The 27,491-nt window shown below is 48.6% G+C and overlaps 1 protein-coding gene across 3 annotated transcripts in view; it reads left to right on the forward strand.

Moving 5' to 3' along the window:
* FGD2 (FYVE, RhoGEF and PH domain containing 2) overlaps positions 1 to 27,491 on the forward strand; it is a 414,855-nt gene that overhangs the window by 354,605 nt on the left and 32,759 nt on the right. For all 3 annotated transcript variants that reach the window (XM_069633421.1, XM_069633424.1, XM_069633422.1), the window contains 2 exons: positions 812 to 891; positions 26,354 to 26,384. In XM_069633421.1, the coding sequence (XP_069489522.1) occupies positions 812 to 891; positions 26,354 to 26,384 (111 nt within the window). The remainder of the gene's footprint in view (positions 1 to 811; positions 892 to 26,353; positions 26,385 to 27,491) is intronic.

Genomic DNA, 27,491 nt, shown 5'->3' on the forward strand with positions numbered 1-27,491 from the left:
GAGTCTGTAGGGGCCTGCAAGGACCCTGTGTTTTCCCAGGACTGCTTGGAGGCCTTTACTAAACTGATTTTAGGAATCCCTGGTGGTTTAGTGGTGGCTTCTCTGTACGTGCGATATCCAGTAGCTGCCTGTTTCTGGATCTGCGCTCCTTTCCCCCTGCTGTGGCCGGTGCAGTTCTAGCCGCTGCATCCCGGTGGTATAGATTCACTGCTGTGGCCCTTACTCGGACACATGTTGACGTTTGCTGCATCCTCCAATGTTGATTGGTGATTCCTTGCAGGAGTCCTGCTGCCCCAGGTTGGGCTTCTCCCTGCCAGCGTTCTCCAATGGAGAGGGAGCCAGGTAAACTGGGGCAGGGAGGGAGCCTGCCCGTACTCAAGCAGTCAACGCAGGTTGTTTGGGATGGGCTCCCTCGCTCCCCCGACAGCTGTCCTGTTACACCAGTTAACGGCATCAAAACTGTTAAGTGTGAAACATGAAAAGAAACTGTTATAGTGCAGTGAATCCCAAGCCGTATAAGGCAGCGTTAACAAAGCCTCCTAATGCGGTAAACCAAGGCACCAAAGAAATTTGAAATCAAAGCCTCACAGGGCAGTAAACAAAGGCACTGTACGGCAGTGAAATCAAAGCCTTACACTGCAGTAACACCAAGGCAGTGAAACTAGCGAATCCAAAACCTCATACTGCAGTTAGCATGTGCCTGTTTCTGCTCTGTAGTTCATTACCTTCTCACCTACCAGTATGTGCGCCATTCTATGCCAACATACTGTGTAACCGATAAATGCTCACATTTTGCAAATCCCTTTTCCAGGTGAAGGAGTTGAAAGATGCTGAATTTCCTCATGCATTCCTCATTTCTGGAAAGCAGCGCAGTCTTGAGTTACAAGCCAGGTGAGGCGTAAGCTAACACTATGTTCCACAGTTGGCAAATTAACACATAACACAATGACCTAATCCCACTTCTGACACCAACCCTTTGGATGCACAGCAGCACACACCAAATAGAACTTGACTTTACAAGTTTCAGAAAGCAAGGTCTTTTATCATGTTTTCACTGTAGTAATGTTCCCTTGTGCCCCCCCTTCTTGCACACAGGTGTTGCCTGTTTTGCTTGATTCTTCTACCCTGCTCCCCCTCTCCCTCCTCTAGCCTACTTCTACAGGAGTCTGTCCTGATACATTCTGGTTTCACCATCACCGTCTTGTGGCCAATGCTAGATTTTACTTTTATGGACTTCATTGATTCACGATGTGTCACCCTTCTCATGGTGGCCCTGAATCATGCTGTTCCCATCTTCATCTTGTATCGAGGCTTGCAACATTATGTGTTACTACTGACTTCTGCAATTGTATTCGCTCTCCCCTCTTGCTTCTCCACTCTTTTTTGACTGCTTACTCTCTGTTCTTTCCTCCTCCCCTTTTCTGCCTTTTCTATCTCCTCCCTTCCCCCCTTCCTTTCTTCTATGCACTTACTCTATCGGATTTGTCCCTGGACCTAGTATGATAGCAACCTCGTCTGTCTCCTCCCCCCTTCCCTTACTTGTTTGCCCCCCAAACCCACTCTCCTGCACTATCTGAAATGTCGTCAGGCCTAGAACGATAGTCGCTTGTTTTGTTCCTCCCCTCCCTGGCTGCACCCCTCTTCCTCACCTTTGGTTTTTCTCCGGCTCTACCAGAAATGTCGTCAGGCCTAGTACGGTAGTCGCCTGTTTCCATTTGCTTCCCACTCTCCCCCTCCCTTCCTTATCTATGTCTTAGCTCTTGCACTATCTGAAATATCATCAGGCCGAGTATGATAGTTAATTTAACATCCTTACTGTTTATGGCCTGTAAGAATGTCATTGTGTTTTCCCTTGTTCCCTCCCTTGCCTTGAAGCGCTTTGAAACACATTGTGTCTAGGTGCTATGTAAAAAAACTATCATATCATATCTGCACAAGAGCATTCATTTTTTTAGTGACTTCTACTAACTTTTTTGGGCAACTCATGTCCATCCTCAAAATGATTACGCACATAATAAATGGCCAGAATCTTTTAAATTGTGCATATGAATCCCTACAAGAGATTTACATGAACACTTATTATACTATTGTAACATTGACTGTTCCATTGAGAGCAATGGGACGGGTCTTACGGCCAATATTAGACTCACCTCCCACTTGCGGTTCTGCTTGCCTAGTCTGTCTTCTCTATTCGTGCCCCTTTCTTCCTCCCCGTCACCAGGTTGGTGGCCTCTTTCTCCCTTATCTTCTGCCTCCTATCCTAGTCACCCGTCAGCGCCCCTTCTCCCACTCTACTCTTTTCCTTCTAGCTGGCCCCTGCTCTCCTCGATCCTAACAGGTCCACATTTCAGGAGCCCTGTGTTACCACCCCACGCCTCTTCTTACTGCTCTGCACCAACAGCTGGCCTTTGCCCGACCTTCTTCCAGTGCTTTGCCCGCCGCCCCCCCCCCCGCATCACAGTTCTTTGTAATCAAATGATTGGGGCCAGCTTTTTTCATGTTGATTTTTCTAATGATGATCCAATAGTTGTAGATAGGGTGACCAGATTTAAAAAGTTTTAAAAAACGGGAGAGGGCAACTAATATAAAAGGAGGACTAACTCTTGAAAGTGGCTGTCAAGGCACTACACGTCAGTAGCGTTTGGAGGAGAAGAGGGTTCAAAGAAAATTAACAAGGGGGGTCCTGGGAGTCTCTCTGCCAGACATTAGTCCTGGTTACGAGAGACTTACCCAGAGTCTTTAGCTCACTATCTTTCACAGAGGAGAAATATCCTAAACATACCAGTCTTTATCCTGCCCTGGGGCAGTCCAGCACCGAAATGCTAGGCAATTCTCTGAACAAGGGTACCAACAGCAACCCCAGACACGTGTTTCGGTCTGGTTGGACCTAATCAGTAGGGTGGAGCTGTGCCTCTCTAAGAATAGTGAGCAAGACTGATATGTTCAGAGGAGAATTGCCTAGCATTTCGGTGCTGGACTGCCCCAGGGCAGGACAAAGACTGATATGTTTGGGATATTTCTTCTCTGTGAAAGATAGTGAGCTAAAGACTCTGGGTAAGTCTCTCGTAACCAGGACTAATGTCTGGCAGAGAGACTCCCAGGACCCCCCTTGCTTTTTGCACTGTTCAAAGAAACACATATTATAATTAATTTATCACAAACTAGCACTATCTTAAGTTGTAAAATTCAGCATTCCTTCTGTGTGAGATTGTGAATTCCTGCCTGCCAGCTAGGAAGACCTACTACAAAAAACCAGGACCACTGCAGTTTCCAATGGGAACATAATCTTCAGAAAGGGGGGCAGAGCGCCAAATTCCGGGACAGTCACGGCAAAACCAGGACGTCCGGTCCCCCTAGTTGTAGAGTGTATTTGTCCATATTATAAAGTCGTTGCAGCCTGCCTTGTCTGGGCTAGAACGTGTTACTGGCCCTTACTCTCTTTTAAGCGCCCACGACTCCTAAACTTGCCACCTGCCCGCATTTCGTCCCGCCTGGACATATTTGTAGTGCTGTGGCAGGGTTTCTGGTTGACAGGTAACACATTTCTTACATGGGCTTGCAGTCTGAGTTACAAGACTCTGGCGTCGCAAGAAATGGCCGTTGAACGTGGCAGAGAGGGCCGGTGTATGGGGTGTCGCACCCTCACACTTTCACCCATTGTGGGATTAAGAGAGAACCGTGGAGTTTCAAGATGTCTGTTCCGTCGACGCCTCCAGGAATGAGTTCCTGACAGACTCCCGTTTACATTGTTATGGCGTGGCGTTCCTTGGAGCTGTGATATGCAGCTCTGGTGTCAGGTAAGGGCTATCCAGTAGGTCACGTTGGCAAGTTCATCATTATGTGCACATTCCAAGTCCTCTTGAAAAGCGCTAAATAACGTTTACATTGTTATTCGTGATGGACCAAATGCATTTTAAAGCCAAGTCTCAACAACAGCTCTCACCAGCTGATTGGTTCATTTGTGAAAGGAAACATTAACTATATACTTCTAGAACTGCAAACAGCTGCCTGCTTGTTTTTTGTGTGTGCAAAACTGTGAATTTCTTTCAAATAATGCAAAACAACATACTGGGTTCCTTTTTTAAATAATGAAAAAAGCCAGCCACCTTTATTAATAATACAACCGAACCACAGCAGACTTTACAGACATCTCAAGTTGTCACATGTGAACAGAGCATCCAGCCCTTCCCTTCTGTGTTGGCATTCTGCCACGTACAGCTCCACATTTACAAATGAAAAGCGTAACTACGAGTCCCAGAATGCAGAGCAACACACAGCCCAGCATGCACCACTCACCTCACTGGGGGCATGGTTAGATCTCTGGTTCATCTTTCTAGGCGTCCAGAGATTGTCGCCGATAACGTCTCATTAGTAAAAAAAAACATTTAATAAATCAGCCTGCCGCACACAATGGTCATGTATTTATTTCTTTTCTTTTTTTTTTTGCACTGTGAAACATATAGTTACTTGGGGTAGAAAAGGCAGACAGTGTTGGGACAAGTATGCAAAGAAACAAGCCAGGGACATTCCATGAGGGTCTAGGCCATACATATCTGCTTCACAAACACCATATAGAGCAGGGGGTGAAGGGGGGGTAGCTTGGGCAGAAACACCTGACTTGTGGTCAGTCTCTGCTTTTTAGCCAATGTCACTTTGCATTTGATGAGTTAGGGTGCAAACATATGGGAGATGCGAAACCACAAGTCCCAGAATGCAAACTGCTGTAAAAAAAAATGTGGGGGGGGGTATTTATAATACGGCTGTTCACAATGTGTTTGAAGTCGCAACAAGGCAAGGGGGTGGGGGTGGGGAGTAGGAATGAACAAAAGAAAAACGGTCCTGCTAGGCCTTGTGACATTCGGATCGTGCAGGGCTGGATGAGAGGGGTCAGACATGTTGTGGGGCCACTTCTAAATACTTAAAGTTGTGTTTTGTGAATGTAGTCCCCCCTCTCTGTAACATGAAGTTAACCAATGTCAAGGGAGAGTTACTCCACCAATCATGGCCTCGGGGCCCACGTCATCCATCAAGCCTGCTGCTGGCAGATCTGCACTTCCATTCAGAAGATGGCATGTATCTGTTGTATAAGGGAGCAACATAGCTATGATCCTGCAGGCTGCTGTGCTTAACAAGCACAATCCCAAAGATAACATGAGGAGACTTAATGACAGGCCAGTCACACATCAGTGTACCCGGCTCAGCCTCTTATCTCATTTGACAAAAAGAGGATGACTTTGGTGGAAAAGATTAAGGGTAAGATTTCTATGACTGTTTATGCCCCTGTTTCACCTTGGAAACAAGAAGACACAAAGCATCACAGGTTCGATCCCCGGGTCTGCGCTTAGAAACCTCTGGGTATTAAGCGCGTTATAAATACGCAACTAAGACATATTCCTGTAACAGCGCCTCAATGCCCCCGGGCTGTGTGAGCACTTTGAAAATGCAAAATAAATAAAATAAAAAATGTCTGGCGTGCCTAAACCAGCTTTTACATTTTCTTGCTCCAATGAAGTTCCATTCATTTGGACATTGAATAAACACATTTTCTAAAAAATTCCAACAGAGCATTCTGCTGTTGGCGTGTACAATGGTTAAAGATCGCTCTGGCCTTTTCTGTGACTTTTTTGGTATGTTGGCTTCTGTGCTTAACTGTTCCTGTTACAGTGGTTTATTTGAAACCTGCAGCTTGATCTCTAATGCCACTTGCAATCCCAAGGGTCCTTTGTCTTTCACAGCTTATAGTAAAGTTTTAGGATTTAAAAAAACATGCGTATAAAACACTAATAAAACTTAGCAGAAATAACATGATTAGCGCCATCTGTTAATCTGTTAACGGGCATCTTGTTGAAGGCTGAACAGCTTGACAGTCACTGGATCCAATTCTGCCAGAGCCAGCTCACCTTTTCATAATTGTAAGGTCAATGTTCATGTTAATGTTAAAGGATATTTGTACCGCGCACTATCACCACCGGAGTGGTCCCCTGGCACTCTGGCGGCTCTGAAAGAGGATGGGGGGGTTGAGTTAGTGGGAGGAAGCAGGAAAAGTGCAAGAGAGCAGTGATGTGCTGTTGGCGGCCTCAGCACGGTGGGTCCGTTGGCTGGGCCTGGGGTGTTTGCTGCCGTTAGTCGTTGTGTACCGTTGTGCGAGGCTATGTGTGTTTTTTGTTTTGTTGTTGCAATGTGGTGAAGTTTGTGCGGTTTGTTGTGCTGTATGTTTTTGGTTGTGTTTGGTTTTGAGTTTGATAGGTTTATGCAGAGGGTGAAATTGTTAATGGAGTTGGTTAGTTGGCATCTCTATCCAGAATTGAGGCACTGGGCTTGCGTAGTTTCCCCTGGTGCGCCGCTGTCCTGATCTGGCTATGTCTGGCATTCAAGGTCCCTTTCTCATCTGGCTCCCACCTCTAACAGACTCTCTCATAGCCCCACCTGTCTTCCATTCATAATCCTGTGGCCAGAGCACCTGCCAATGTCAACAACTCAGGTAGTGTGGTGATTGCCAATATCTCGACAATTGCACAGGACTGTGGTACAGCAAATCTGTTATAAAATTTAGTCACGGCATGTTCAGCCGTACATCATTTGTTATGTTAATAAGGTAGATTCTTTAAAAAAGCAAACGAATATAGCTATGTTAAAAGCACATTTTTTTAATCTCCCATTGTTATTGTCCTACAGTTTTCTTCAAGTCTATAAAATGGCTGCCTCATCATAGGAGAAGATAACCAATTACTCACCCCACTCGGAGAAAAACAATAGCGTTTTTGATGTGTTTGGTGCAATCTCACGATTGGCCGCTAGATGGCACTGTCTTCTCACTAATCCTGATTCCAGTTCGGATGTCGCAGTAATTGTAATTGGTTATTTATAACGCGCTTAATACCCTGAGGTTTCTAAGCTCGGACCCAGGGACCGAACCTGTGTTGCTCCGCATCGTCTTGCTCCCTAGGGAGAGCGTGTTGCCCCTGAGCTATCACTTTTTTAGTGATTGCAGATGACAGGAAGGACAGGCGGCAGGGGAGTGTCTAGCATTACAAGAATGGGAGCACGAGCCACGAAAAAAGTCCTGCTACTCCCCCCTCCCCAATTGCACCTTAGAAAATGAATGTTAAACAAACACGCATTTGTTCCTCCCCCCATATGATGCCTTGACAATGTACCCGCTCCCTGCAACATTCGGACAAGAGTGGGACATGGAGATGTGTGCTCCTGCTCTGCCTCTGGCTCTGTCCCTTACTGGGCCTGCAGTGCAGTCAGCGGCCTGGAGTGGGACATGGAGCTGTGTGCTTCTGCTCTGCCTCTGGCTCTGTCCCTTACTGGGCCTGCAGTGCAGTCAGCGGTCTGGAGTGGGACATGGAGCTGTGTGCTCCTGCTCTACCTCTGGCTCTGTCCCTTACTGGGCCTGCAGTGCAGTCAGCGGTCTGGAGTGGGACATGGTGCTGTGTGCTCCTGCTCTGCCTCTGGCTCTGTCCCTTACTGGGCCTGCAGTGCAGTCAGCGGCCTGGAGTGGGACATGGAGCTGTGTGCCCCTGCTCTGCATCTGGCTGGGCCTGCTGTGCAGTCAACCGCCTGGAGTGGGACATGGAGCTGTGTGTCCCTGCTCTGCATCTGGAGTGGGGCATGGAGCTGTGTGCCCCTGCTCTTCATCTGACTGGGCCTGCAGTGCAGTCAGCGGCCTGGAGTGGGACATGGAGCTGTGTGCCCCTGCTTTGCATCTGGCTCTGTCCCTCAGTGGGCCTGTGTCCCTTACTGGGCCTGCAGTGCAGTTAGCAGTCTGGAGTGGGACATGGAGCTGTGTGCTCCTGCTCTACCTCTGTCCCTTACTGGGCCTGCAGTGCAGTCAGCGGCCTGGAGTGGGACATGGAGCTGTGTGCTCCTGCTCTGCCTCTGGCTCTGTCCCTTACTGGGCCTGCAGTGCAGTCAGCGGCCTGGAGTGGGACATGGAGCTGTGTGCCCCTGCTCTGCATCTGGCTGGGCCTGCAGCGCAGTCAACCGCCTGGAGTGGGACATGGAGCTGTGTGTCCCTGCTCTGCATCTGGAGTGGGGCATGGAGCTGTGTGCCGCTGCTCTTCATCTGGCTGGGCCTGCAGTGCAGTCAGCGGCCTGGAGTAGGACATGGAGCTGTGTGCCCCTGCTTTGCATCTGGCTCTGTCCCTCAGTGGGCCTGTGTCCCTTACTGGGTCTGCAGTGCAGTCAGCGGCCTGGAGTGGGACATGGAGCTGTGTGCTCCTGCTCTACCTCTGGCTCTGTCCCTTACTAGGCCTGCAGTGCAGCCAGCGGCCTGGAGTGGCACATGGAGCTGTGTGCTCCTGCTCTGCCTCTGGCTCTGTCCCTTACTGGGCCTGCAGTGCAGTCAATGGCCTGGAGTGGGACATGGAGCTGTGTGCTCCTGCTCTGCCTCTGGCTCTGTCCCTTACTGGGCCTGCAGTGCAGTCAACGGCCTGGAGTGGGACACGGAGCTGTGTGTCCCTGCTCTGCATCTGGCTCTGTCCCTTACTGGGTCTGCAGTGCAGTCAGGGGCCTGGAGTGGGACATGGAGCTGTGTGCTCCTGCTCTACCTCTGTCCCTTACTGGGCCTACAGTGCAGTCAGCGGTCTGGAGTGGGACATGGAGCTGTGTGCTCCTGCTCTGCCTCTGTCCCTTACTGGGCCTGCAGTGCAGTCAGCGGCCTGGAGTGGGACATGGAGCTGTGTGCCCCTGCTCTGCATCTGGCTGGGCCTGCAGCGCAGTCAACCGCCTGGAGTGGGACATGGAGCTGTGTGTCCCTGCTCTGCATCTGGAGTGGGGCATGGAGCTGTGTGCCCCTGCTCTTCATCTGGCTAGGCCTGCAGTGCAGTCAGCGGCCTGGAGTAGGACATGGAGCGGTGTGCCCCTGCTTTGCATCTGGCTCTGTCCCTCAGTGGGACTGTGTCCCTTACTGGGCCTGCAGTGCAGTCAGCGGCCTGGAGTAGGACATGGAGCTGTGTGCTCCTGCTCTACCTCTGGCTCTGTCCCTTACTGGGCCTGCAGTGCAGCCAGCGGCCTGGAGTGGCACATGGAGCTGTGTGCTCCTGCTCTGCCTCTGGCTCTGTCCCTTACTGGGCCTGCAGTGCAGTCAATGGCCTGGAGTGGGACATGGAGCTGTGTGCTCCTGCTCTGCCTCTGGCTCTGTCCTTTACTGGGCCTGCAGTGCAGTCAGCGGCCTGGAGTGGGACATGGAGCTGTGTGCCCCTGCTCTGCATCTGGCTGGGCCTGCAGTGCAGTCAACGGCCTGGAGTGGGACACAGAGCTGTGTGTCCCTGCTCTGCACCTGGCTCTATCCCTTACTGGGTCTGCAGTGCAGTCAGGGGCCTGGAGTGGGACATGGAGCTGTGTGCTCCTGCTCTGCCTCTGGCTCTGTCCCTTACTGGGCCTGCAGTGCAGTCAGCGGTCTGGAGTAGGACATGGAGCTGTGTGCTCCTGCTCTACCTCTGGCTCTGTCCCTTACTGAAAAAAAAGACTTACCCAAGTCCCCGGCGGGGGGCCAAGGCAGCCTCTTAGCCGCGCGGAGGCTCGGAGCGGGGATGGCCCCGTTTCGAGCCTCATCATTGGCTGAGGGGCTGCCAGGCCCCCCGCCAGGGACAAAGGCCGTGGAATCCCGACTGAGGGATTCCCGGCCTGCTAATGACTCGGCGAGGGCCAACCAGAATGGCTCTTGCATTCTGATTGCACCCTTGCCGGGTACTAATAGAAAATATATATCACAATTTATAGGAGGTAAATTCCAAAATCGTAAGGCAAAAGTTAGACAATAATGAGACCCAATGGGTCTATATCAAAAACAGAAGAATAGAAAAAGGAAAGGAAATAGATTAGAAAAGACTTAAGCATAAAAGAGTAATGTTTTTTAAGAAAGAAACAACATTATTTCCAATACAGGATACAAACAAATCAAAATCCTAACATGAAACAATATAACATACAGCAATTCACGTCATTTATTAAGCTGCTTGGTAATTATTCATAACTGGTCCGTAATCAGATACCAGACGTTTGAACCCAGTGGTTATGCTTGCTACCAAAGGGTAGAGCTTTTATGCTTTCAACAATACATGGCTCAGGGTTGAGCTCAATCTTCAAAAAATCTACTCGGGGTCTTTGCAATAGAAAGATGGTCTGGTCTCCACAATGCAGTGCCAGCCTACTCCCGCCTCCTCTGCGCAGACAGGCAAGCTGTTAGGGAGAATTCTCTGTAAAGGCTAATTTACCAAACCTAGTGAGTCCCCCAGCGGCTTTGCTGGATTTTTGGGGTTTATTTTTTTCTCCTGCTAAGAGTGAGACTCTTTTCCTCCCACTCTTAGACATGATTTGAGGTGTTCCTTTGACTTTGTATGTGTTTTATGGGCTATGGGGTCCTTTACCCCATAGGGCTTCATGTGTTTTTGGTATGTGGGTTACACAGCACCCTCCGTGCCGTAACCCATGGGTGTCGTAGCGACCCCCAAACATAGACTCCAACCCTGGGACTGACTACTGTCTCCCAGGGCATGTAAAGTCACCATTGGCTTTACTAGTCTCAAATTGTGAACAGAACCAGTACAAACCATCCTATTGTGGACGTACTGGTCGGGGCAATTCGATTGCCCCGGGGTCTGTTGTTCGAGGGGGCACTGTCCAGTCCCCCCCGACCGAGTTTTGGCTGGTGGCAGTGGATACTACTTTTTATATTCGACCGCAAAGATATTCCTATGGGATTTTCCCATTGTTCGAGGCTACCACTTTTTAAAATAGCCTCGAACATACCGCCGGTTTATTAAATTACTATTAATTCACCAGCTGGTAATTTTTGCCGAAACTTGGTACCAAACAGGCGTTTGTGTTCGATTCTGTGACTCCAACCCAAGTCGAGCCCTTTGTTCCACTTTTTGGCAGGCTTCTCCACAAAAGCCTCCAAAAGTGGTGCCACTCTGTATGGGTACCACAGGAGGTGTGGGAGGGGGTTTAGGTACCCTGGACTGAGTTGCCTCGGAAACTCAAGTCGCACTCTTGTGTGATTGGCCCAAGTGGTGAGCCGCCCGGCTCACCACTTAGCATGTTTGATTGACAGCTAGGCTGAATGAATGGGGGTTTTCTGCATAAAAGCAGGCCTTTGGGGACGGGCACTTCAGAAGTCGCCACAGGACCTAAAGACTAAGTTCATCATTATGTGAACAGAACCAGTACAATCCGAGGAGGGAGAAGCCGAGACGACCTGCAACGACGACACCACCGGTGGAGCCCTGCGGAGCCGTCTCACCACTTTTCCCGACAACAGAGGAGATCTCCAGCCCGGAGAGTCTTCTTCCTTTGACTGGTGGGGATAACCAGTTTGCCCGTCTTTTTGCCTTCCTGGACCATCTCGTGGCTGCCTTGCCCGTGCCAAGCACCCCGGAAACCAGAATACCACGGATCGCCACTACCGTGAAAAAAAGGGTGGTACCTTGTATTCGGGAAACTCCGCGGCTGGTTTCTTCCCTGGCAGTGCAACGACCTTCAGCTTTCCTCCACGTCGAGACCTCCTCTTCCTCTGAACGAAACACTGACTTGCACCCGCTGCCAGGAACAACAGCCCCCGCTGGAGCGTTCTTCCCACTTTCAGGTACTGTGTCCCGCCTGGCTTTCCTTGCGACAGATAGTTCGGGGTGACAGTAAATCCTCGACTTTCTAACCTGGGCTAGCCTGGGGCCTGTTAATTAACTTTTCCTGACTTAATCTCAATCTTTTGCGAACTTTCTACAAAGACTCTTTGGGCATAACCCCACTGTGTGATCCTGGACACATTTCGCTTGCTCTCTCTAAGAGTGGGTCTGGCATTTGAACTTCCTTACTCCCCAGTAGACTTTGCCTAACCTGCCTCACTGTGATTCTTTGAAAAGTATTGAAATTTGTGTGCTTTCATAACTCTGCCTTTTTCCCTCCCTTTTTAATAACTTATTAGAGTGCCATCTTATGTTAAGCGCTCACCTCTGTCTGAAAATAAGTGGTGTTTCTTACTAAGACTTGTCTAATAAGTAATCAGGGTTGTATATATATATAATAGTGACTGTGTGTTGAATTTATTTACCTCTTTCTGTGCTAGTGTAATTTACAAGTGTGTCTTCAAATAAATAATTATATACTTTTACACCAAAGCTCTGGTCAGTGTTTGCTTGTGCTACTGTGTCTCTGTACCTATTGTGTATACTCTATATACTGCCTAACTCATCTTGAGAGAAGTCTGACTGCCCAGCCACAGCTACCAGGTAAATCTGGGTGGTACACACTGCTACCAATTGGGTTTACTGCCAACCACCTGTAGTCCTAAAGCTTTTGCAGTGGTCTCTAAGGGAACTGCACAGGTTTCTGCCTAACACTGGTGTACAGCGGTGGGATTTGCATTGAGTATACATTCTAGTGTGCTTATAGATCCCTTAGTGCAACTAACCACAAAGCTATTTTCTAAACATGTCAACTATGGAAAGCTATAGTCAAGAGTCCCTTGCTACAAAAACTGCTGATTGTTTAAGAGTTCTCTGTAAGCATAAGAATCTCCTGACTAAAGGCAAGAAAATGGAGCTAATAGAAAGGTTGTTAGCGAACCAAAGTCTGGATGGTGGGTCAGAGGAACCTACCACTCCAGCAACTGTAGATAACAGCAATGATATTGATATGAATGTTAGTATTGATAACTTTGAGTCAGAAGCAGAAGAGGAGGGGGAAGATGTTAGAGTTGTCTGCCCTGGGCCTCTACCTGCCCTGCCAGCTGTACTTACTGGACCCTTACCAGGTCCCACACTTAATCCTCAATATATGGAACTAGAAAAAATGAAGCTTGAATTAGAATACAAAAGAATTAATGCTCAAACAGAACAACGGCACCAAGAACTAAGGCTCAGAGAAATGGAGCTCAACCATGAGCTAGAAATGAAAAAATTGTCTGTGGAAAGTGCTTCTCTCTCCGAATCCTCTAGGAGTTCCAGTCCCAAAAGACCCCGGATGCCTAAGGAGTTGGTGGGTATGTATGAGCCTAAGTTGGATGTGTTGGATTAGTTGAGTTTGTTTGAATATAATCATGGGCTCCAGAACATTACAGGAAATTAGTTACTTTCCTGGTTGCTCTCTAGGTTCCACCCTGTTGCAACTGATGTGGTAATGGAGTTGGGGGAGGAGGATAAGAAGGATTATGAATGTGTGAAACTAGCTTTGATAGCTAGATTTGGGAAGACCACTTCCCAGAACCTTAAGAGGTTTAGGACCCTCAAAAAGAATGATGGTACTCCTTGGGCTACCTGGGTGAGTGAAAGTTTGAAGAACTTAGAGGGATGGATTAAGGGTTACAAAGTGAACACTTATGAGGGGATGAAGAATCTTGTGATGCTGGAGTCAATGTATGATGCCTGCTCTCCTGAGCTCAGAGAGCACTTGGCTGATTCAAAGGAATTAGATTCCAGGAAACTAGCTAAGGCAGCTGACTTGTGGGTTGCCAACAGGGCTACTCACAAGGACTCTGGGGTAACTCAGAAAAAGGATGAGGGGAAACAGCCAAAAAAGGATTCCAAAGAGAATTCTAATAATTCCAATCCCAAATAGGGCACCAAACAGAACAATAAGGGTAAGCCACAAGGGAAACCAAATCAGAGTAGTGTACCTTCTGGTGGTAAACCAGAAGGAGGTCAGAGCAAGCCACCATTCCAGAAAGCATTTGGTAAATGCTATGTTTGTGGTTCAGCTGACCATGTGAAAGGAGATCCCAGATGAAAGGGTAAACCTTCAGGGGTCCAGTTTGTCTCCTTAGCCTTCGCTCCAGAGGAGGAAGTACAAATGGCAAGTGGAAACTTTCTACTACTGGCTGATGAACCCATTGGAGTCTCAGCCAGTGTTTCTTTAGTGTCTCTGGGTCTGTGGGAACAACAGAATTTAGATGTCTATAACTCTATCCCAGATAATACTAAAGAGAATTATAAGGACAGTGTCCTGGTGAATGGTCAAGAGACTCCTGCCATTAGGGACATTGGAGCCAGCATAACTGTGGTGGATAAATCTTTTTTTCAGGCTGAGGATGTTGCTAAGGCACCGAAACGCCTCACCAAGTTAGCTGGAGGGCCTGTGTAGATGCTTCCCCAATTACCAGTTCTCTTCCAGGTTAATGACATGACTGTGAAGATACCTGTCAGCATACAAAGTGAGGTACCAGGTAGGGTTCTGTTGGGTAATGACCTGAAAACTCTTGGAGTAGTGTCACATACCCCCAGACCTCCTAGTAAAAGGTTACAGGAGCTCACCAGACCTGCAAGGGAGAGAACCATGAGAGGTACTCCCAAGGAGATGATGAAGAAAGATATCACTCCTACTCCACTGGAGTTACAACTTGCTATCACTGAACAAAAAGAAGCACAGGGGAAACCCAAGACTTCCAAGAAACAGCCTACAGCAAACACTCCAGTGCTTCCAACAAGGACTTCCCCTAGGTTGTCCAAAGTTACACCTGTAACTCCACCTCCAGATGAGGCTGAGAGGGAGGTACAACCCTGTATGGTGGAACTAGACTCTGAAGAAGAGCTAGTGGAAGGCCAAGAACTCATTGGAGATCTGGATCCTGTTGACCATTCTGAGCTGCAGTCTTTACTGGCAGAAGGTGGACCCAACAGGGCAGACTTCAGTAAGGGACAGAGAGAATGTCCAACTCTGGAAGGTCTTCGCCAACAGGCAGCTTCTCAGGCTGATGGGCAAGAGCCTGGAAAGTATAGGTTGCACTGGGAATATGGCCTCTTCTACATTGAACCAACTGAGTCTGCACCTGGAGACTACAAGCGGCTTGTAGTACCTCAAGAAAACAGACAACATTATGGGTAGAGCGGCACTCTTTAAAATGATGACCCTGCCCATATTCCTTTACATCCTTCAGAATGCCCCACTCAAAATCCCAGACTCAGAGTTTCGCCAAGTGGAGACACTTCTCAGAGACCTCATATGGGGGGGAGGTCAACCACAAATAGCGCTAACCACACTCCAGAAATCGATCTGGGAGGGAGGAGTGGGAGTCCCCCGTCTCCAAACATACTATTGGGCATCACAACTGGCAGTGGTTAATGATCTTCTCCACGGAAATCGAGACCTACCTCATATACGCGCTGAGATAGCCACTATACAGAACACAGACCCACTGACCCTCCTTTATCAACCCCTTCCGAGAACTCCCCCACCCACAACCACAACACACCTCATTATGGTCTGGAGACTAGCACACCGATTCATTGGGTGGGAAAATAAAGTTATTATCGCACAACCTCTCTGGCAAAATGATAACCTAGCTGAAATCCGGAAGTTTGAGCCATGGCCCAAATGGGTGAGAGCAGGGGTCACGAGAGTTGGGGATATGCTCACAGATGGGAAACTGTCCTCATTTGACGGTTTGCAATTACAATTCCAGATCCCAAACACGGAACGGTATCATTAAATACGGCTGGCCCACACCTTAAGAACCCACTTAACAGCAGACACAAGGTTACCGGAGTACACCCCTATAGAGCGTAACATCCTGCCAGTGTATATTCCCACCAAATGCACTTCCATCCTATACAATGCCATATCCTCCTTTGCCACCCCCGAATTGAACGAGCTGAAGGCGAAATGGGAAGTGGATGTGGGGGAAATAGATCCAGAGGACTGGATACAAGTTCTCATGCATCCCCGAGAAATCGCTATCTCCTCTAGGCTCCGACTTGTGCAGCTGAAAATACTGCACCGGGTATATTACCCTATGACGTGCCTATACGGCTGGAAACGGGCCCCAAACCCAAATTGTCTCCGATCGGCGGAGGAGGAGGGAACCTTCATTCACATCTTGTGGGCATGTCCCCGGATACAAACCTTTTGGAATGCATGCTGTAGGGAACTCACCAGAGTTCTGGCCCGTACCATACCACTGGACCCAAAGGCCCTACTCCTGGGGGTGCCTAACGAAATCGAGGCTAACAAGTGGGAGAGATTGCTCCTACATACGGCAACGGGACTGATTAAGCGTAATATAGCGCAGAAATGGGGAGCCCCTGACTCCCGACACTGGATCAATGGAAATTGGATATGGACATGTGCGCCATGATGGAGCATAGGATCTACTTAGCAAGGGGCTGTCCCAACAAAGCCTCGAAAATATGGGATAGATGGGAAAAAGAAGCGACCTAAGACTCCCTCCTACATGCTGGGGAGCGTGCACTGGGTACTATGTACTACACGCCAATATATGTACTGGGAAAGCCTTTCGAACACTGATGATATGTGTATTGCCTCTGTTGTTTAAGAATGACCATGATAGTCCTTATGTTGATTTGTTTTTTTTTTATGTGATTGTTATAATACAATAATAATAAAAATAATTTATAAAAAAAAAGAAAACAGACAACAGTTCTTGCAACTGGTCCATGAGATTCCTTTGGCCGGTCACTTGAGCTTCAAGAAGACCAAGGAAAGGCTTTCACTCTACTTTTATTGGCCAAAGATGGGGGCTGAGGTAGATAAGTTTTGCAAGAGCTGCCATACCTGCCAGACTTCTGGTAAGGTTGGATCCAAGAATGTGGCACCTTTAGTGCCTCACCCAGTTGTGGGAGTCCCATTTGAGAGGGTAGGGATTGACATTGTTGGTCCCCTTGATCCCCCAACCTCCTCAGGCAACAGGTATATCCTTGTTGTAGTAGACCATGCTACTAGGTACCCTGAGGCAATTCCTACGAGGACGGTTACAGCTCAGGCTGTGGCTAAGGCCCTCCTTGGTATTTTTTCCAGGGTTGGGTTTCCTAAGGAAGTAATCTCTGACAGGGGGTCAAATTTTATGTCCCACTACATGAAAGCCATGTGGAAAACCTGTGGAGTTACTTACAAGTTCTCTACCGCCTACCACCCTCAGACAAATGGGTTGGTAGAAAGGTTCAACAGAACCATGAAGATCATGATAGGTGCTTTAGAGGATCCCCTTAAAAGAAAGTGGGACCTTCTATTGCCATGCCTTCTCTTTGCTTATAGAGAAGTCCCTCAGGAGGGAGTAGGTTATTCTCCCTTTGAACTTCTCTATGGCCATCCGGTCAGAGGTCCATTGGCCCTGATTAAGGAGGGGTTGGAGAGTGCTCCTTCCCCCAAGCCAGTCAGAGTGACTGACTATGTGATAGGTCTCCGGAGGAGAATGTCACAAATGATGGCAGAAGCAAGTGATAACCTGAAAGCTGGACACGCTTTGGTCAAACATTGGCATGACCAAAAGGCTAACATGGTTGAGTTCACTCAAGACCAGCTAGTTCTAGTTATGATCCCAACAAGGCAGAGGGCCTTGCAAGATAAATGGTTGGGACCCTTCAAGGTTGTGGGTACACTTGGAGAGGTAAACTATCTTGTGGACTTGGGCAATCCCAAGGAGGCTCCCAGAGTCTTCCACACCAACCGACTAAAGGCGTATCTCTCGAGGCCTGAAGTAGGAGCCTTGCTTCTAGCTTCAACAGAAGAGGAAGAAGAGAGTGAAGCTCTCCCTGATCTCCTCAGAGGCTTACCCTTGGACGAAAAGATTGAAGGAGTAAATCTCTCTTCAAATCTGACACCTGAGCAACAAGAAGAGTGCAAAGCCATGTTAAATCAGTTTGCCTCTCTGTTCTCACTTTCACCAGGCTTGACCCCTTGGGGACAGCATGATATACTCACTGGTGACTGTCTGCCAGTCAAAAGCAGAGGATATAGAATGTCAGAAAATGTAAGGACCCACATCAAAGGGGAGGTCAAGAAGATGCTTGATCTCGGGGTAACAGAGCCCTCTACTAGCCCATGGTCTAGCCCACTTGTGTTAGTACCAAAGGCAGGATTCAAAGAATTGAGATTCTGTGTGGACTATAGAGCTCTTAATGCAGCCACCAAGACTGATGCCCACCCTTTGCCAAGGACAGATGAGTTGGTGGATAGACTTGGTTCAGCCAAGTTCCTCAGCACATTTGACCTTACGTCAGGCTATTGGCAAATAGCCCTGACAGACCATGCCAAGGAGAAGACTGCATTTTCTACCCCAGGTGGATTATACCAATTTAGGGTTATGCTTTTTGGATTGAAAAATGTACCTGCAACATTCCAAAGGATGGTAAATCAGGTTCTGGCTGGGATGGAGGATTTCTGCATGGCATACTTGGATGACATTGCAGTATTCAGCCAATCCTGGGAAGGGCATTTTAACCACCTAGGACATGTTTTGAAGGCTCTTGGACAGGCCAATCTGACCATAAAGGCAAGTAAATGCCAAATTGGTCAGAGTAAGGTGGTCTACCTTGGGCATGAGGTAGGAGGTGGAGAAATAAGGCCTTTGCTCAGTAAGATTGAAGCTGTGCAAAATTGGACAACACCTACTACTCAAACCCAGGTGAGAGCCTTCCTAGGCCTCACTCGGTATTACAGGAATTTCATAGAGAACTATGGGACCATAGCTTCTCCACTGAATGTAATCTCCTCTCCAAAATTCCCTAAGAAGGTCAAATGGAATGAGGAATGCAATCAGGCCTTTGACAACCTGAAGAAAGCTCTTTGCCAAGCACCAGTATTGAGAGCTCCTGACTACCACCAAATTTTCATTGTGCAGACAGATGCTTCTAATGTAGGTATAGATGCAGTCCTTAGTCAACTGGATGAGCAAGGTAGGGAGCACCCCATTTGCTTCATCAGCAGAAAGCTGAAGGATCCTGAGACAAGGTGGGTAACTATCGAAAGAGAATGTTTTGCTATTGTGTGGGCACTGAAGAAGTTTAGGCCATACTTGTATGGTTCTACTTTTGTCATTCAGACTGACCACCAACCCTTGAGATGGTTGATGCAAATGAAAGGGGAAAATCCAAAACTATTGAGATGGTCAATCTGCCTGCAAGGGTTTGATTTCACCATTGAGCACAGGTCAGGGTGTCACTGCCAAAATGCTGATGGTCTCTCTAGGATGTATGTCATCGACTAGAGGTATGAGATTCATCCAGGAGTGGATTAAATCCTCCTGTCCCTTAGTCTGGGGGGGGGGGCGAGTGTTAGGGAGAATTCTCTGTAAAGGCTAATTTCCCAAACCTAGTGAGTCCCCCAGCAGCTTTGCTGGATTTTTGGGGTTAATTTTCTTCTCCTCCTAAGAGTGAGACTCTTTTCCTCCCACTCTTAGACATGATTTGAGGTGTTCCTTTGACTTTGTATGTGTTTTATGGGCTATGGGGTCCTTTACCTCATAGGGCTTCATGTGTTTTTGTTATGTGGGTTACACAGCACCCTCCGTGCCGTAACCCAGGGGTGTCGTAGCGACCCCCAAACATAGACTCCATACCCTGGGACTGACTACTGTCTCCCAGGACATGTAAAGTCACCATTGGCTTTACTAGTCTCAAATTGTGAACAGAACCAGTACAAACCATCCTATTGTGGACGTACTGGTCGGGGCAATTCGATTGCCCCGCGGTCTGTTGTTCGAGGTGGCACTGTCCAGTCCCCCCCGACTGAGTTTTGGCTGGTGGCAGTGGATACTACTTTTTATATTCGACCGCGAATATATTCCTATGGGATTTTCCCATTGTTCGAGGCTACCACTTTTTAAAATAGCCTCGAACATACCGCCGGTTTATTAAATGAATATTAATTCACCGGCTGGTAATTTTTGCCGAAACTTGGTTCCAAAATGGCGTTTGTGTTCGCTTCTGTGACTCCAACCCAAGTCGAGCCCTTTGTTCCACTTTTTGGCGGGCTTCTCCACAGAAGCCTCCAAAAGTGGTGCCACTCTGTATGGGTACCACATGGGGTGTGGGAGGGGGTTTAGGTACCCTGGACTGAGGTGCCTTGGCAACTCAAGTCGCACTCTTGTGTGATTGGCCTAAGTGGTGAGCCGCCCGGCTTACCACTTAGCATGTTTGATTGACAGCTAGGCTGAATGAATGGGGGTTTTCTGCATAAAAGCAGGGCTTTGGGGACAGGAACTTCAGAAGTCGCCACAGGACCTAAAGAATCCGAGGAGGGAGAAGCCGAGCCGACCTGCAACGACGACACCACCGGTGGAGCCCTGCGGAACCGTCTCACCACTTTTCCTGACGACAGAGGAGATCTCCAGCCTGGAGAGTCTTCTTCCTTTGACTGGTGGGGATAACCAGTTTGCCTGTCTTTTCGCCTTCCTGGACCATCTCGTGGCCGCCTTGCCCGTGCCAAGCACCCCGGCAACTGGAATACCACAGATCACCACTACCGCAAAGAAAAGGGTGGTACCTTGTAACCGGGAAACTCCGCGGCTGGTTTCTTCCCTGGCAGCGCAATGACCTTCAGCTTTCCTCCACATCGAGACCTCCTCTTCCTCTGGAGGAAACACTGACTTGCACCCGCTGCCAGGAACAACTGCCCCCGCTGGAGCGTTCTTCCCACTTTCAGGTACTGTGTCCCGCCTGGCTTCCCTTGCGACAGATCGTTCAGGGTGACAGTAAATCCTCGACTTACTAACCAGGGCTAGCCTGGGGCCTGTTAACTAACTTTTCCTGACTTAATCTCAATCTTTTGCGAACTTTCTACAAAGACTCTTTGGGCATAACCCCACTGTGTGATCCTGGACACATTTCGCTTGCTCTCTCTAAGAGTGGGTCTGGCATTTGAACTTCCTTGCTCCCCAGTAGACTTTGCCTAACCTGCCTCACTGTGGTTCTTTGAAAAGTATTGAAATGTGTGTGCTTTCATAACTCTGCCTTTTTCCCTCCCTTTTTAATAACTTATTAGAGTGCCATCTTATGTTAAGCGCTCGCCTCTGTCTGAAAATAAGTGGTGTTTCTCACTAAGACTTGTCTAATAAGTAATCAGGGTTGTATATATATAGATAATAGTGACTGTGTGTTGAATTTACTTACCTCTTTCTGTGCTAGTGTAATTTACAAGTGTGTCTTTAAATAAATAATTATATACTTTTACACCAAAGCTCTGGTCAGTGTTTGCTTGTGCTACTGTGTCTCTGTACCTATTGTGTATACTCTATATACTGCCTAACTCATCTTGAGAGAAGTCTGACTGCTCAGCCACAGCTACCAGGTAAATCTGGGTGGTACAGACTGCTACCAATTGGGTTTACTGCCAACCACCTGTAGTCCTAAATCTTTTGCAGTGGTCCCTAAGGGAACTACACAGGTTTCTGCCTAACACAAGCATGAGAGCTTCCTGGTTTCATGTCATGCGTAGTGGGGCCGGAGACGGACAGAAGTAACGTTCTAGTTGCAGGGCGGTGCACATGCTGCAAGTACAGCATTACTTTCACATGTCCCTGGGCACATTCACTAGTCCAGCTTCAGAAAGAAGCCGGATCATTTCTTTCTGGAGTCGGATGCACTCCGACTCCAGAAAGAAATGACCCGACTTCTTTCTGAAGTCAGACTAGTGAATGCGCCCGGAACTGGAAGTGTAGGCAGAGCACACCCTGGGTGCCCCTAGGCTAAAATTACAGGGTGCCGCAGGGATAACCCTTCAAATGTTGGGAGAGGCGCTAACTTTAGAGACTGTGGGGGTGGGGCAAACTTACTTGTGAGGGGGAATTTAACTTCTTTACGCATTCTAATGAGACTATGCTGGTGATTGGTTCAATGTTACAAGCAGTTAACCCTCTCCTTCACGCCTGAAGACTGCTGTGAGAATGCGCTGTCTCCTGTCCCCACCCCTCCAACCGTTCCAATCATTCCCCTGACATGCAAGTACTAAACACCCATCACAACTCCAATTTTCTAAACATGTGTGCCTATGAATGCAGGTGCTAAAAGAGAAATGCTTTATGTTAGTAATTGCTGGGTCTTTGCTAACATGGGAGCCCAGGCGCTGTTTCCTGCTCTGTCCGGCCACTGCTCTGTAGGTCAGCGAGGTCAAGGCAACATAGCCCAAAGGTTTGGACGGGGGCGCTAGAGGCCGAGCTACTCAATGGGGCTACGCCACTGGAGCACACCAAGGCTGCAGTGACCCAGAGCAGGGTGGGACACAGACACCTTTTTGCTGTGCTCCTGCTCGGGCACCCTTATTGTCCTAGCACAGGGACACCCATTCGGCACCCTCATTGTCATGTCAATGACAGTGCCGAACGTGAGAGGTGCCACTTTGCAAATGTCCTGTTCTGACTCTTGAAAGAGCCACTGGGGGGCAAGCTGCCCTTCCTGTCCCCCTCCACGCTCAGTACGCCACTGACAGGCGAGGGCGTTTTCTAAAATCACAGATTGGTAAAAAGTGGCAGTAATGATTACTGCCGCTTCAGGGAATGTTATATGACAAGCCACGTGGAGTTGGCGAGTTGGGTGGACAGTACATGTCCACCCCCTTGCCTGGTCTGACAGGGAAATCCGCCAGCTTTGCCACCATTAGGAGGTCTTCATGCTGGCGGTAAACCAATGGATTCCAATGTGGTTGCAACCTGGTAAAAGCAGGTGGATTTCCTTGAATCCATTGTAAATGCCTGAGTGCAGGTGTTATTTGCGGCAGGCATTTACACTCATTTGTATTTGGAAGTGTAACTGAATAGTGTAAAGGCGATTCCCCCTGTTTTACACCTTTCTTTTGCACTTCGGGGTACAAGTTAACGCACACATTGAAATGGTCTCCTCCAGTGCAATTTAAGGTTTGTATGAAGTGAGCTGTGCTGTCTTTTCGGTGGTTTTGCTTTAAGTTCACAGGAAGCTCACAATGGGGGCATGTTCAATGAAAACATACATTGAATTGGGGGGCCCACTTCTGTTTTCACTTAAGTGCAAAAGGTCCCCTGTCAGAGTAAAATCAAAATCCCCTTTACTCTTCCCTTTTCTACTACGCGAATGGAACGTGTACTCTGCAGGATTGGGGATCTGGGGGGACCTTTCCAGTGAATCCCTATGGAGTCCGCCGACTTTCATCAGGTGGTGATTTCAGGTGGACTCCACAGGACCCTGCTGCATTACCGGTGCAGCAGGACATGGAGGCAGACATGGTACGTCCCCCCGGCTCCCCAACTCAGTTCAAGAGGAGGCAAAAGACGGTGAATATCGAGAGGCTGACAAGGAGAGAAGTGACCTTGCACTTTCCGTCCATGCCTGTGGAGCCTCCGCAGATGGAAGCTTAAGACTCCAAACAAAGGCCAGTGTCTGTTGCAGCAGATGTCTACAGTACGCAAAACCCTCCTCTGCTGATAACCAAGCCGGGGAGAGACGCTTGTCTCAGTGGTACCAACCTTGACTCCAAAACCAAGCGGTTCGTCACAGCCGGTGAGTCGAGGGGAGTGTCGATAAGAAACCAAACTGTGTTGAAAGGAAAGTAGCAAGAGCTAAATTGAACTTTGAAAAGCAGAAGAAGGGGAAATCCAACAATAGAGGAGGCTGGCACTACGTGGGTGCTGAGGGAAGAGGTGAAGATAGGTCAAAGTGGTCATACAGGGGACTTGTAAAATCCTTGGTACCGTCTAAAGTCTTTGACCGACAGAGAACTGTGAAAGCTAAGGGAAGTGAATCCTGCATGTTGAAAGTTAGCACATGAACTGTGTATCGTGGAAATTAGCAAGAGTGAACCCAGGCGAGAGAGGCTATTGAAAAGGGACAGAGTCTAAAAGTCCTATGAGGAATTGTTGGTAGAAGTCGACGAGAGTGATCAAGGCAGAGGGAAGCCGACAACCAAAAGTTGGTGAGAGTGAACCCAGCAGAGGGAAGCCGACAACCAAAGGTTGGCGAGAGTGAACCCGGCAGAGGGAAGCCGACAAGCAGGGGCAAAAGCCAAAAACCTGTTAAAAAAGACATTTAGATTTAAGAAAGTGTGAACATTGCAAGACAAGGGAAAAGGGAAGTGTCCCCCTTGTTGTCTAGGATCCAAGCCCAGCCGAGGGAGATCCAGGGGTGGAAAGTTACCACCCAAAGTTCGATGAAAAAGGAACTGTGTTGTTGATTTTTTGAATAAGTCTGAAGAGTCAGTGCCTAGAAGAGGGGGACTCAGGGGTGAAGCCATCACCCAAACTGTTCTGAAGGGTCAGTGCCAGAAGAGGGGGACCCTGGGGTGAAGCCATCACCCAAACTGTTCTGAAGGGTCAGCGCCCAGAAGAGGGGGACCCAAGGGTGAAGCCATCACCCAAACTGTTCTGAAAGGTCAGCGCCCAGAAGAGAGGGACCCAGGGGTGAAGCCCTCACCCAAAGTGTTCTGAATGTTCAGCGCCCAGAAGAGGGGGACACAGGGGTGAAGCCCTCACCCAAAGTGTTCTGAATGTTCAGCGCCCAGAAGAGGGGGACCCAGGGGTGACGCCATCACCCAAACTGTTTTGAAGGGTCAGCACCCAGAAGAGGGGGACCCAGGGGTGACGCCATTAGCCAAACTGTTCTGAAGGGTCAGCGCCCAGACGAGGGGGACCCAGGGGTGAAGCCCTCACCCAAAGTGTTTTGAATGTTCAGCGCCCAGAAGAGGGGGACCCAGGGGTGAAGCCCTCACCCAAAGTGTTCTGAATGTTCAGCGCCCAGAAGAGGGGGACCCAGGGGTGACGCCATTACCCAAACTGTTCTGAAGGGTCAGCGCCCAGCAGAGGGGGACCCAGGGGTGAAGTCCTCACCCAAAGTATTCTGAATGTTCAGCGACCAGAAGAGGGGGACCCAGGGGTGAAGCCATCACCCAAAGTGTTCTGAAGTGTCAGCACCCAGAAGAGGGGGACCCAGGGGTGAAGCCATCACCCAAAATGTTCTGAAGTGTCAGCACCGAGAAGAGGGGGACCCAGGGGTGAAACCATCACCCAAAGTGGTAGAACAGAACTTTGTGTTTGTTTGTTGAGTATCAGGCCTTGAAGGCAAGAGACTTTTCATTATAAAGAGACTTAACCATCGAAGAACATGATAGCTGATACGGAACTGTCATCTCATGCTGGGAAAGCTCGAGCATGTGCTGTGCTCAGGAGACCCACCTTGTCCCGTCCTAAAAACATGGGAAAGGGAGACCTCAAGGCAATCACATCCTGACTTATGATTTCAGAACGCTTCTTTCTTTATTTTGATACCCTATCCAACACTCTTTCTGTAATTAGTTGTAAAGATTTGGCAATAGGTTTTCTTAGTGTAGGCCTTTTTACTTTGACACAACGCCACTAGGACTGCCTTATTTTTCATACACCCTTGAACTGTGATCACTTGTGTCTGTCTTTACTGTTGCCACCATAAGTTCCTTACAGAGCTCACTGGAAGATCACCCTTCCACCTGGCTGATGTTGGACCTGGAACACACAAGGGGTTTCCACGAAGCTCACAGACTTCCAACATATGCGCTTGAGAGCTAAGCCCCCATGCTGTTTTTCCTCAGAACCCAGTGGAAGCTCACATTCTCACCTCAATGCGCACCTTTGCTCTGGAAAAAGCAGTCGGCTCCCATGAAGCTCCCACCCTTCTATATTTGCCTTTGAAATCTTACAACCCATCTTTCTTCTGAATCCAGTGTAAGATCGCCTGAAGCTCACATTGTCACCTAATTGATCTCGGTCCTGGAACAAGCATTCAAATTCTAGGAAGCCACTAACCTTGTATTGGTGCTGTTCAGCGCTACATACTGTGTTATCTTTCAGTGGTCCCAGTACAAGCTCACTAGAAGCTCACCTCTTTGCTCACTGTGTCTTCTAACGTGTCCTAATGAGAGCTCGAGGGGGGCATCAGTAGCTTCAGATTTCATCTGATAAGCTCACTGATCCCTCTGCAAGCTCACACTAGCACCTCTTTGCTCACTGTGTCTTCTAACGTATCCTACTGAGAGCTCGAGGGGGGGCATCAGTAGCTTCTGATCTCATCTGATAAGCTCACTGATCCCTCTGCAAGCTCACACTAGCACCTCTTTGCTCACTGTGCCTTCTAACGTATCCTACTGAGAGCTCGAGGGGGGGCATCAGTAGCTTCTGATCTCATTTGATAAGCTCACTGATCCCTCTGCAAGCTCACACTAGCACCTCTTTGCTCACTGTGCCTTCTAACGTATCCTACTGAGAGCTCGAGGGGGGGCATCAGTAGCTTCTGATCTCATCTGATAAGCTCACTGATCCCTCTGCAAGCTTGCCATAAGCTCATACTGTTGACTTGTCCCAGCGTGAGATGACAGGTTATTGTTCCATTGAGCTAACCCCTAGTCAGGCCAACGTGACCCCCACATGGTCTTCTGATATTTATTGGTCTTGGAATTGGCTTTCAGATTCTCAGGAAGTTCCCGCTGACTCCTGGCGTTATTTAGACCTTGCGACACATTTCGGCCTTTTAGAAAGCCTTCCCCTGAAGCTTGCCATCATATTGACCCTGTGGACAGTTCTTTGCGCACTTTAAGCCCATAATGTTTTCTCATGTAATCTGAATCTTGGAACCAGTTGCCGGCTCACCGGAAACTCACCCTGCTCTCTCCTTTTTCTCCACAGGTCTTCGGAGGAAGTGGATTCTTGGATACAGGTAAAGTAGATTTTAAACGTTGGCTGTCTAGTTGCACAATTCTCTTTCTAGATTTGATGTGCTGTATTGTAAGGTCAAACATTAAAGACCGGTAAAACTAACCTAGGACTGCTTGACGCTCAATGCTTTGAAAGCAACCACTAAAACTGGTGCGCACAGTTTGCACCGCTCTTCATCTACACCGAACAGGGACTTTTATCGACATCAATTTGAGATTTACAGAAGTGCCATCCATACTGCTAATCACACTTTCCATTCATCATGCATTGGGTCAGCGCTCTTTGCCATACTCAATCAACCTCCCCCCTCCGCTGCCTCTTTATCAATGGCTGATCTCTTGGTAGAGCTTTGTGCACAACTGTCCTCTATGCGCGCTGCTAGTTCCACTACTTCGGCGCCCTCGCCGGAACCCTATAACTGAGCAGTCTTTGTCTCCATTCACTCCCATGATTTGTTGTCCCCCTCTTGATCATTTTTCTAAACTTCAATCTGTTTAGTCCATTGATCCCTGTCCGGCTGAAATCCTAAAACGCTGCCTTGAACCGGCCGGCGAGTCATTGATTGCTCTTCTGAACACCTGCTCGGTTCTGGCCTGAGAGCCAGACTGATAAACCCGTCGCCGTCTTTTCGTTTCTACTCAGGACCGTTGACCGTCCTCGCTCTTGGATATTGGCCTTTTGCAAAGATTACTGAATCCACTGTGAGTTTTGAGCTTCAGACCTTTATGGAAAGCTCTGCTGCCCTCCTCCTTGGTTTCCAAGTCTAATTTTGCCCCGGCCGTAGGAGCCGTGGAGAACATACGATTCCAGCTATCAATGTTTGCATGGGGTTTGCTTGGGCCTTGACGCTTCTTTCCAATCTCCACGCATGAACCATTGGCCTCTTTCGGGTCCACGTTTGGGTTCTCTCCACGGATCTCTTGGATAAGGCCTCGAAATTCCAGGCCTGTTGTCTCCTTCCCTGCCCAAGATTATTCCCTTGGGCTCAATTCCAGAATTACTGCAGTAGGTGTGTTTGGAGGACCTACCAATGTTTGGGGACCAACTTTTGGCCTTCTTCCTTCATTATGTGCCCTGCACCCAATTCTGCTATCTGCCTGTTATAGGC

This window comes from Ambystoma mexicanum, chromosome 13 (genome assembly GCF_040938575.1).
Source record: "Ambystoma mexicanum isolate Mex_15411 chromosome 13, UKY_AmexF1_1, whole genome shotgun sequence".
NCBI classification, from domain to species: domain Eukaryota; kingdom Metazoa; phylum Chordata; class Amphibia; order Caudata; family Ambystomatidae; genus Ambystoma; species Ambystoma mexicanum.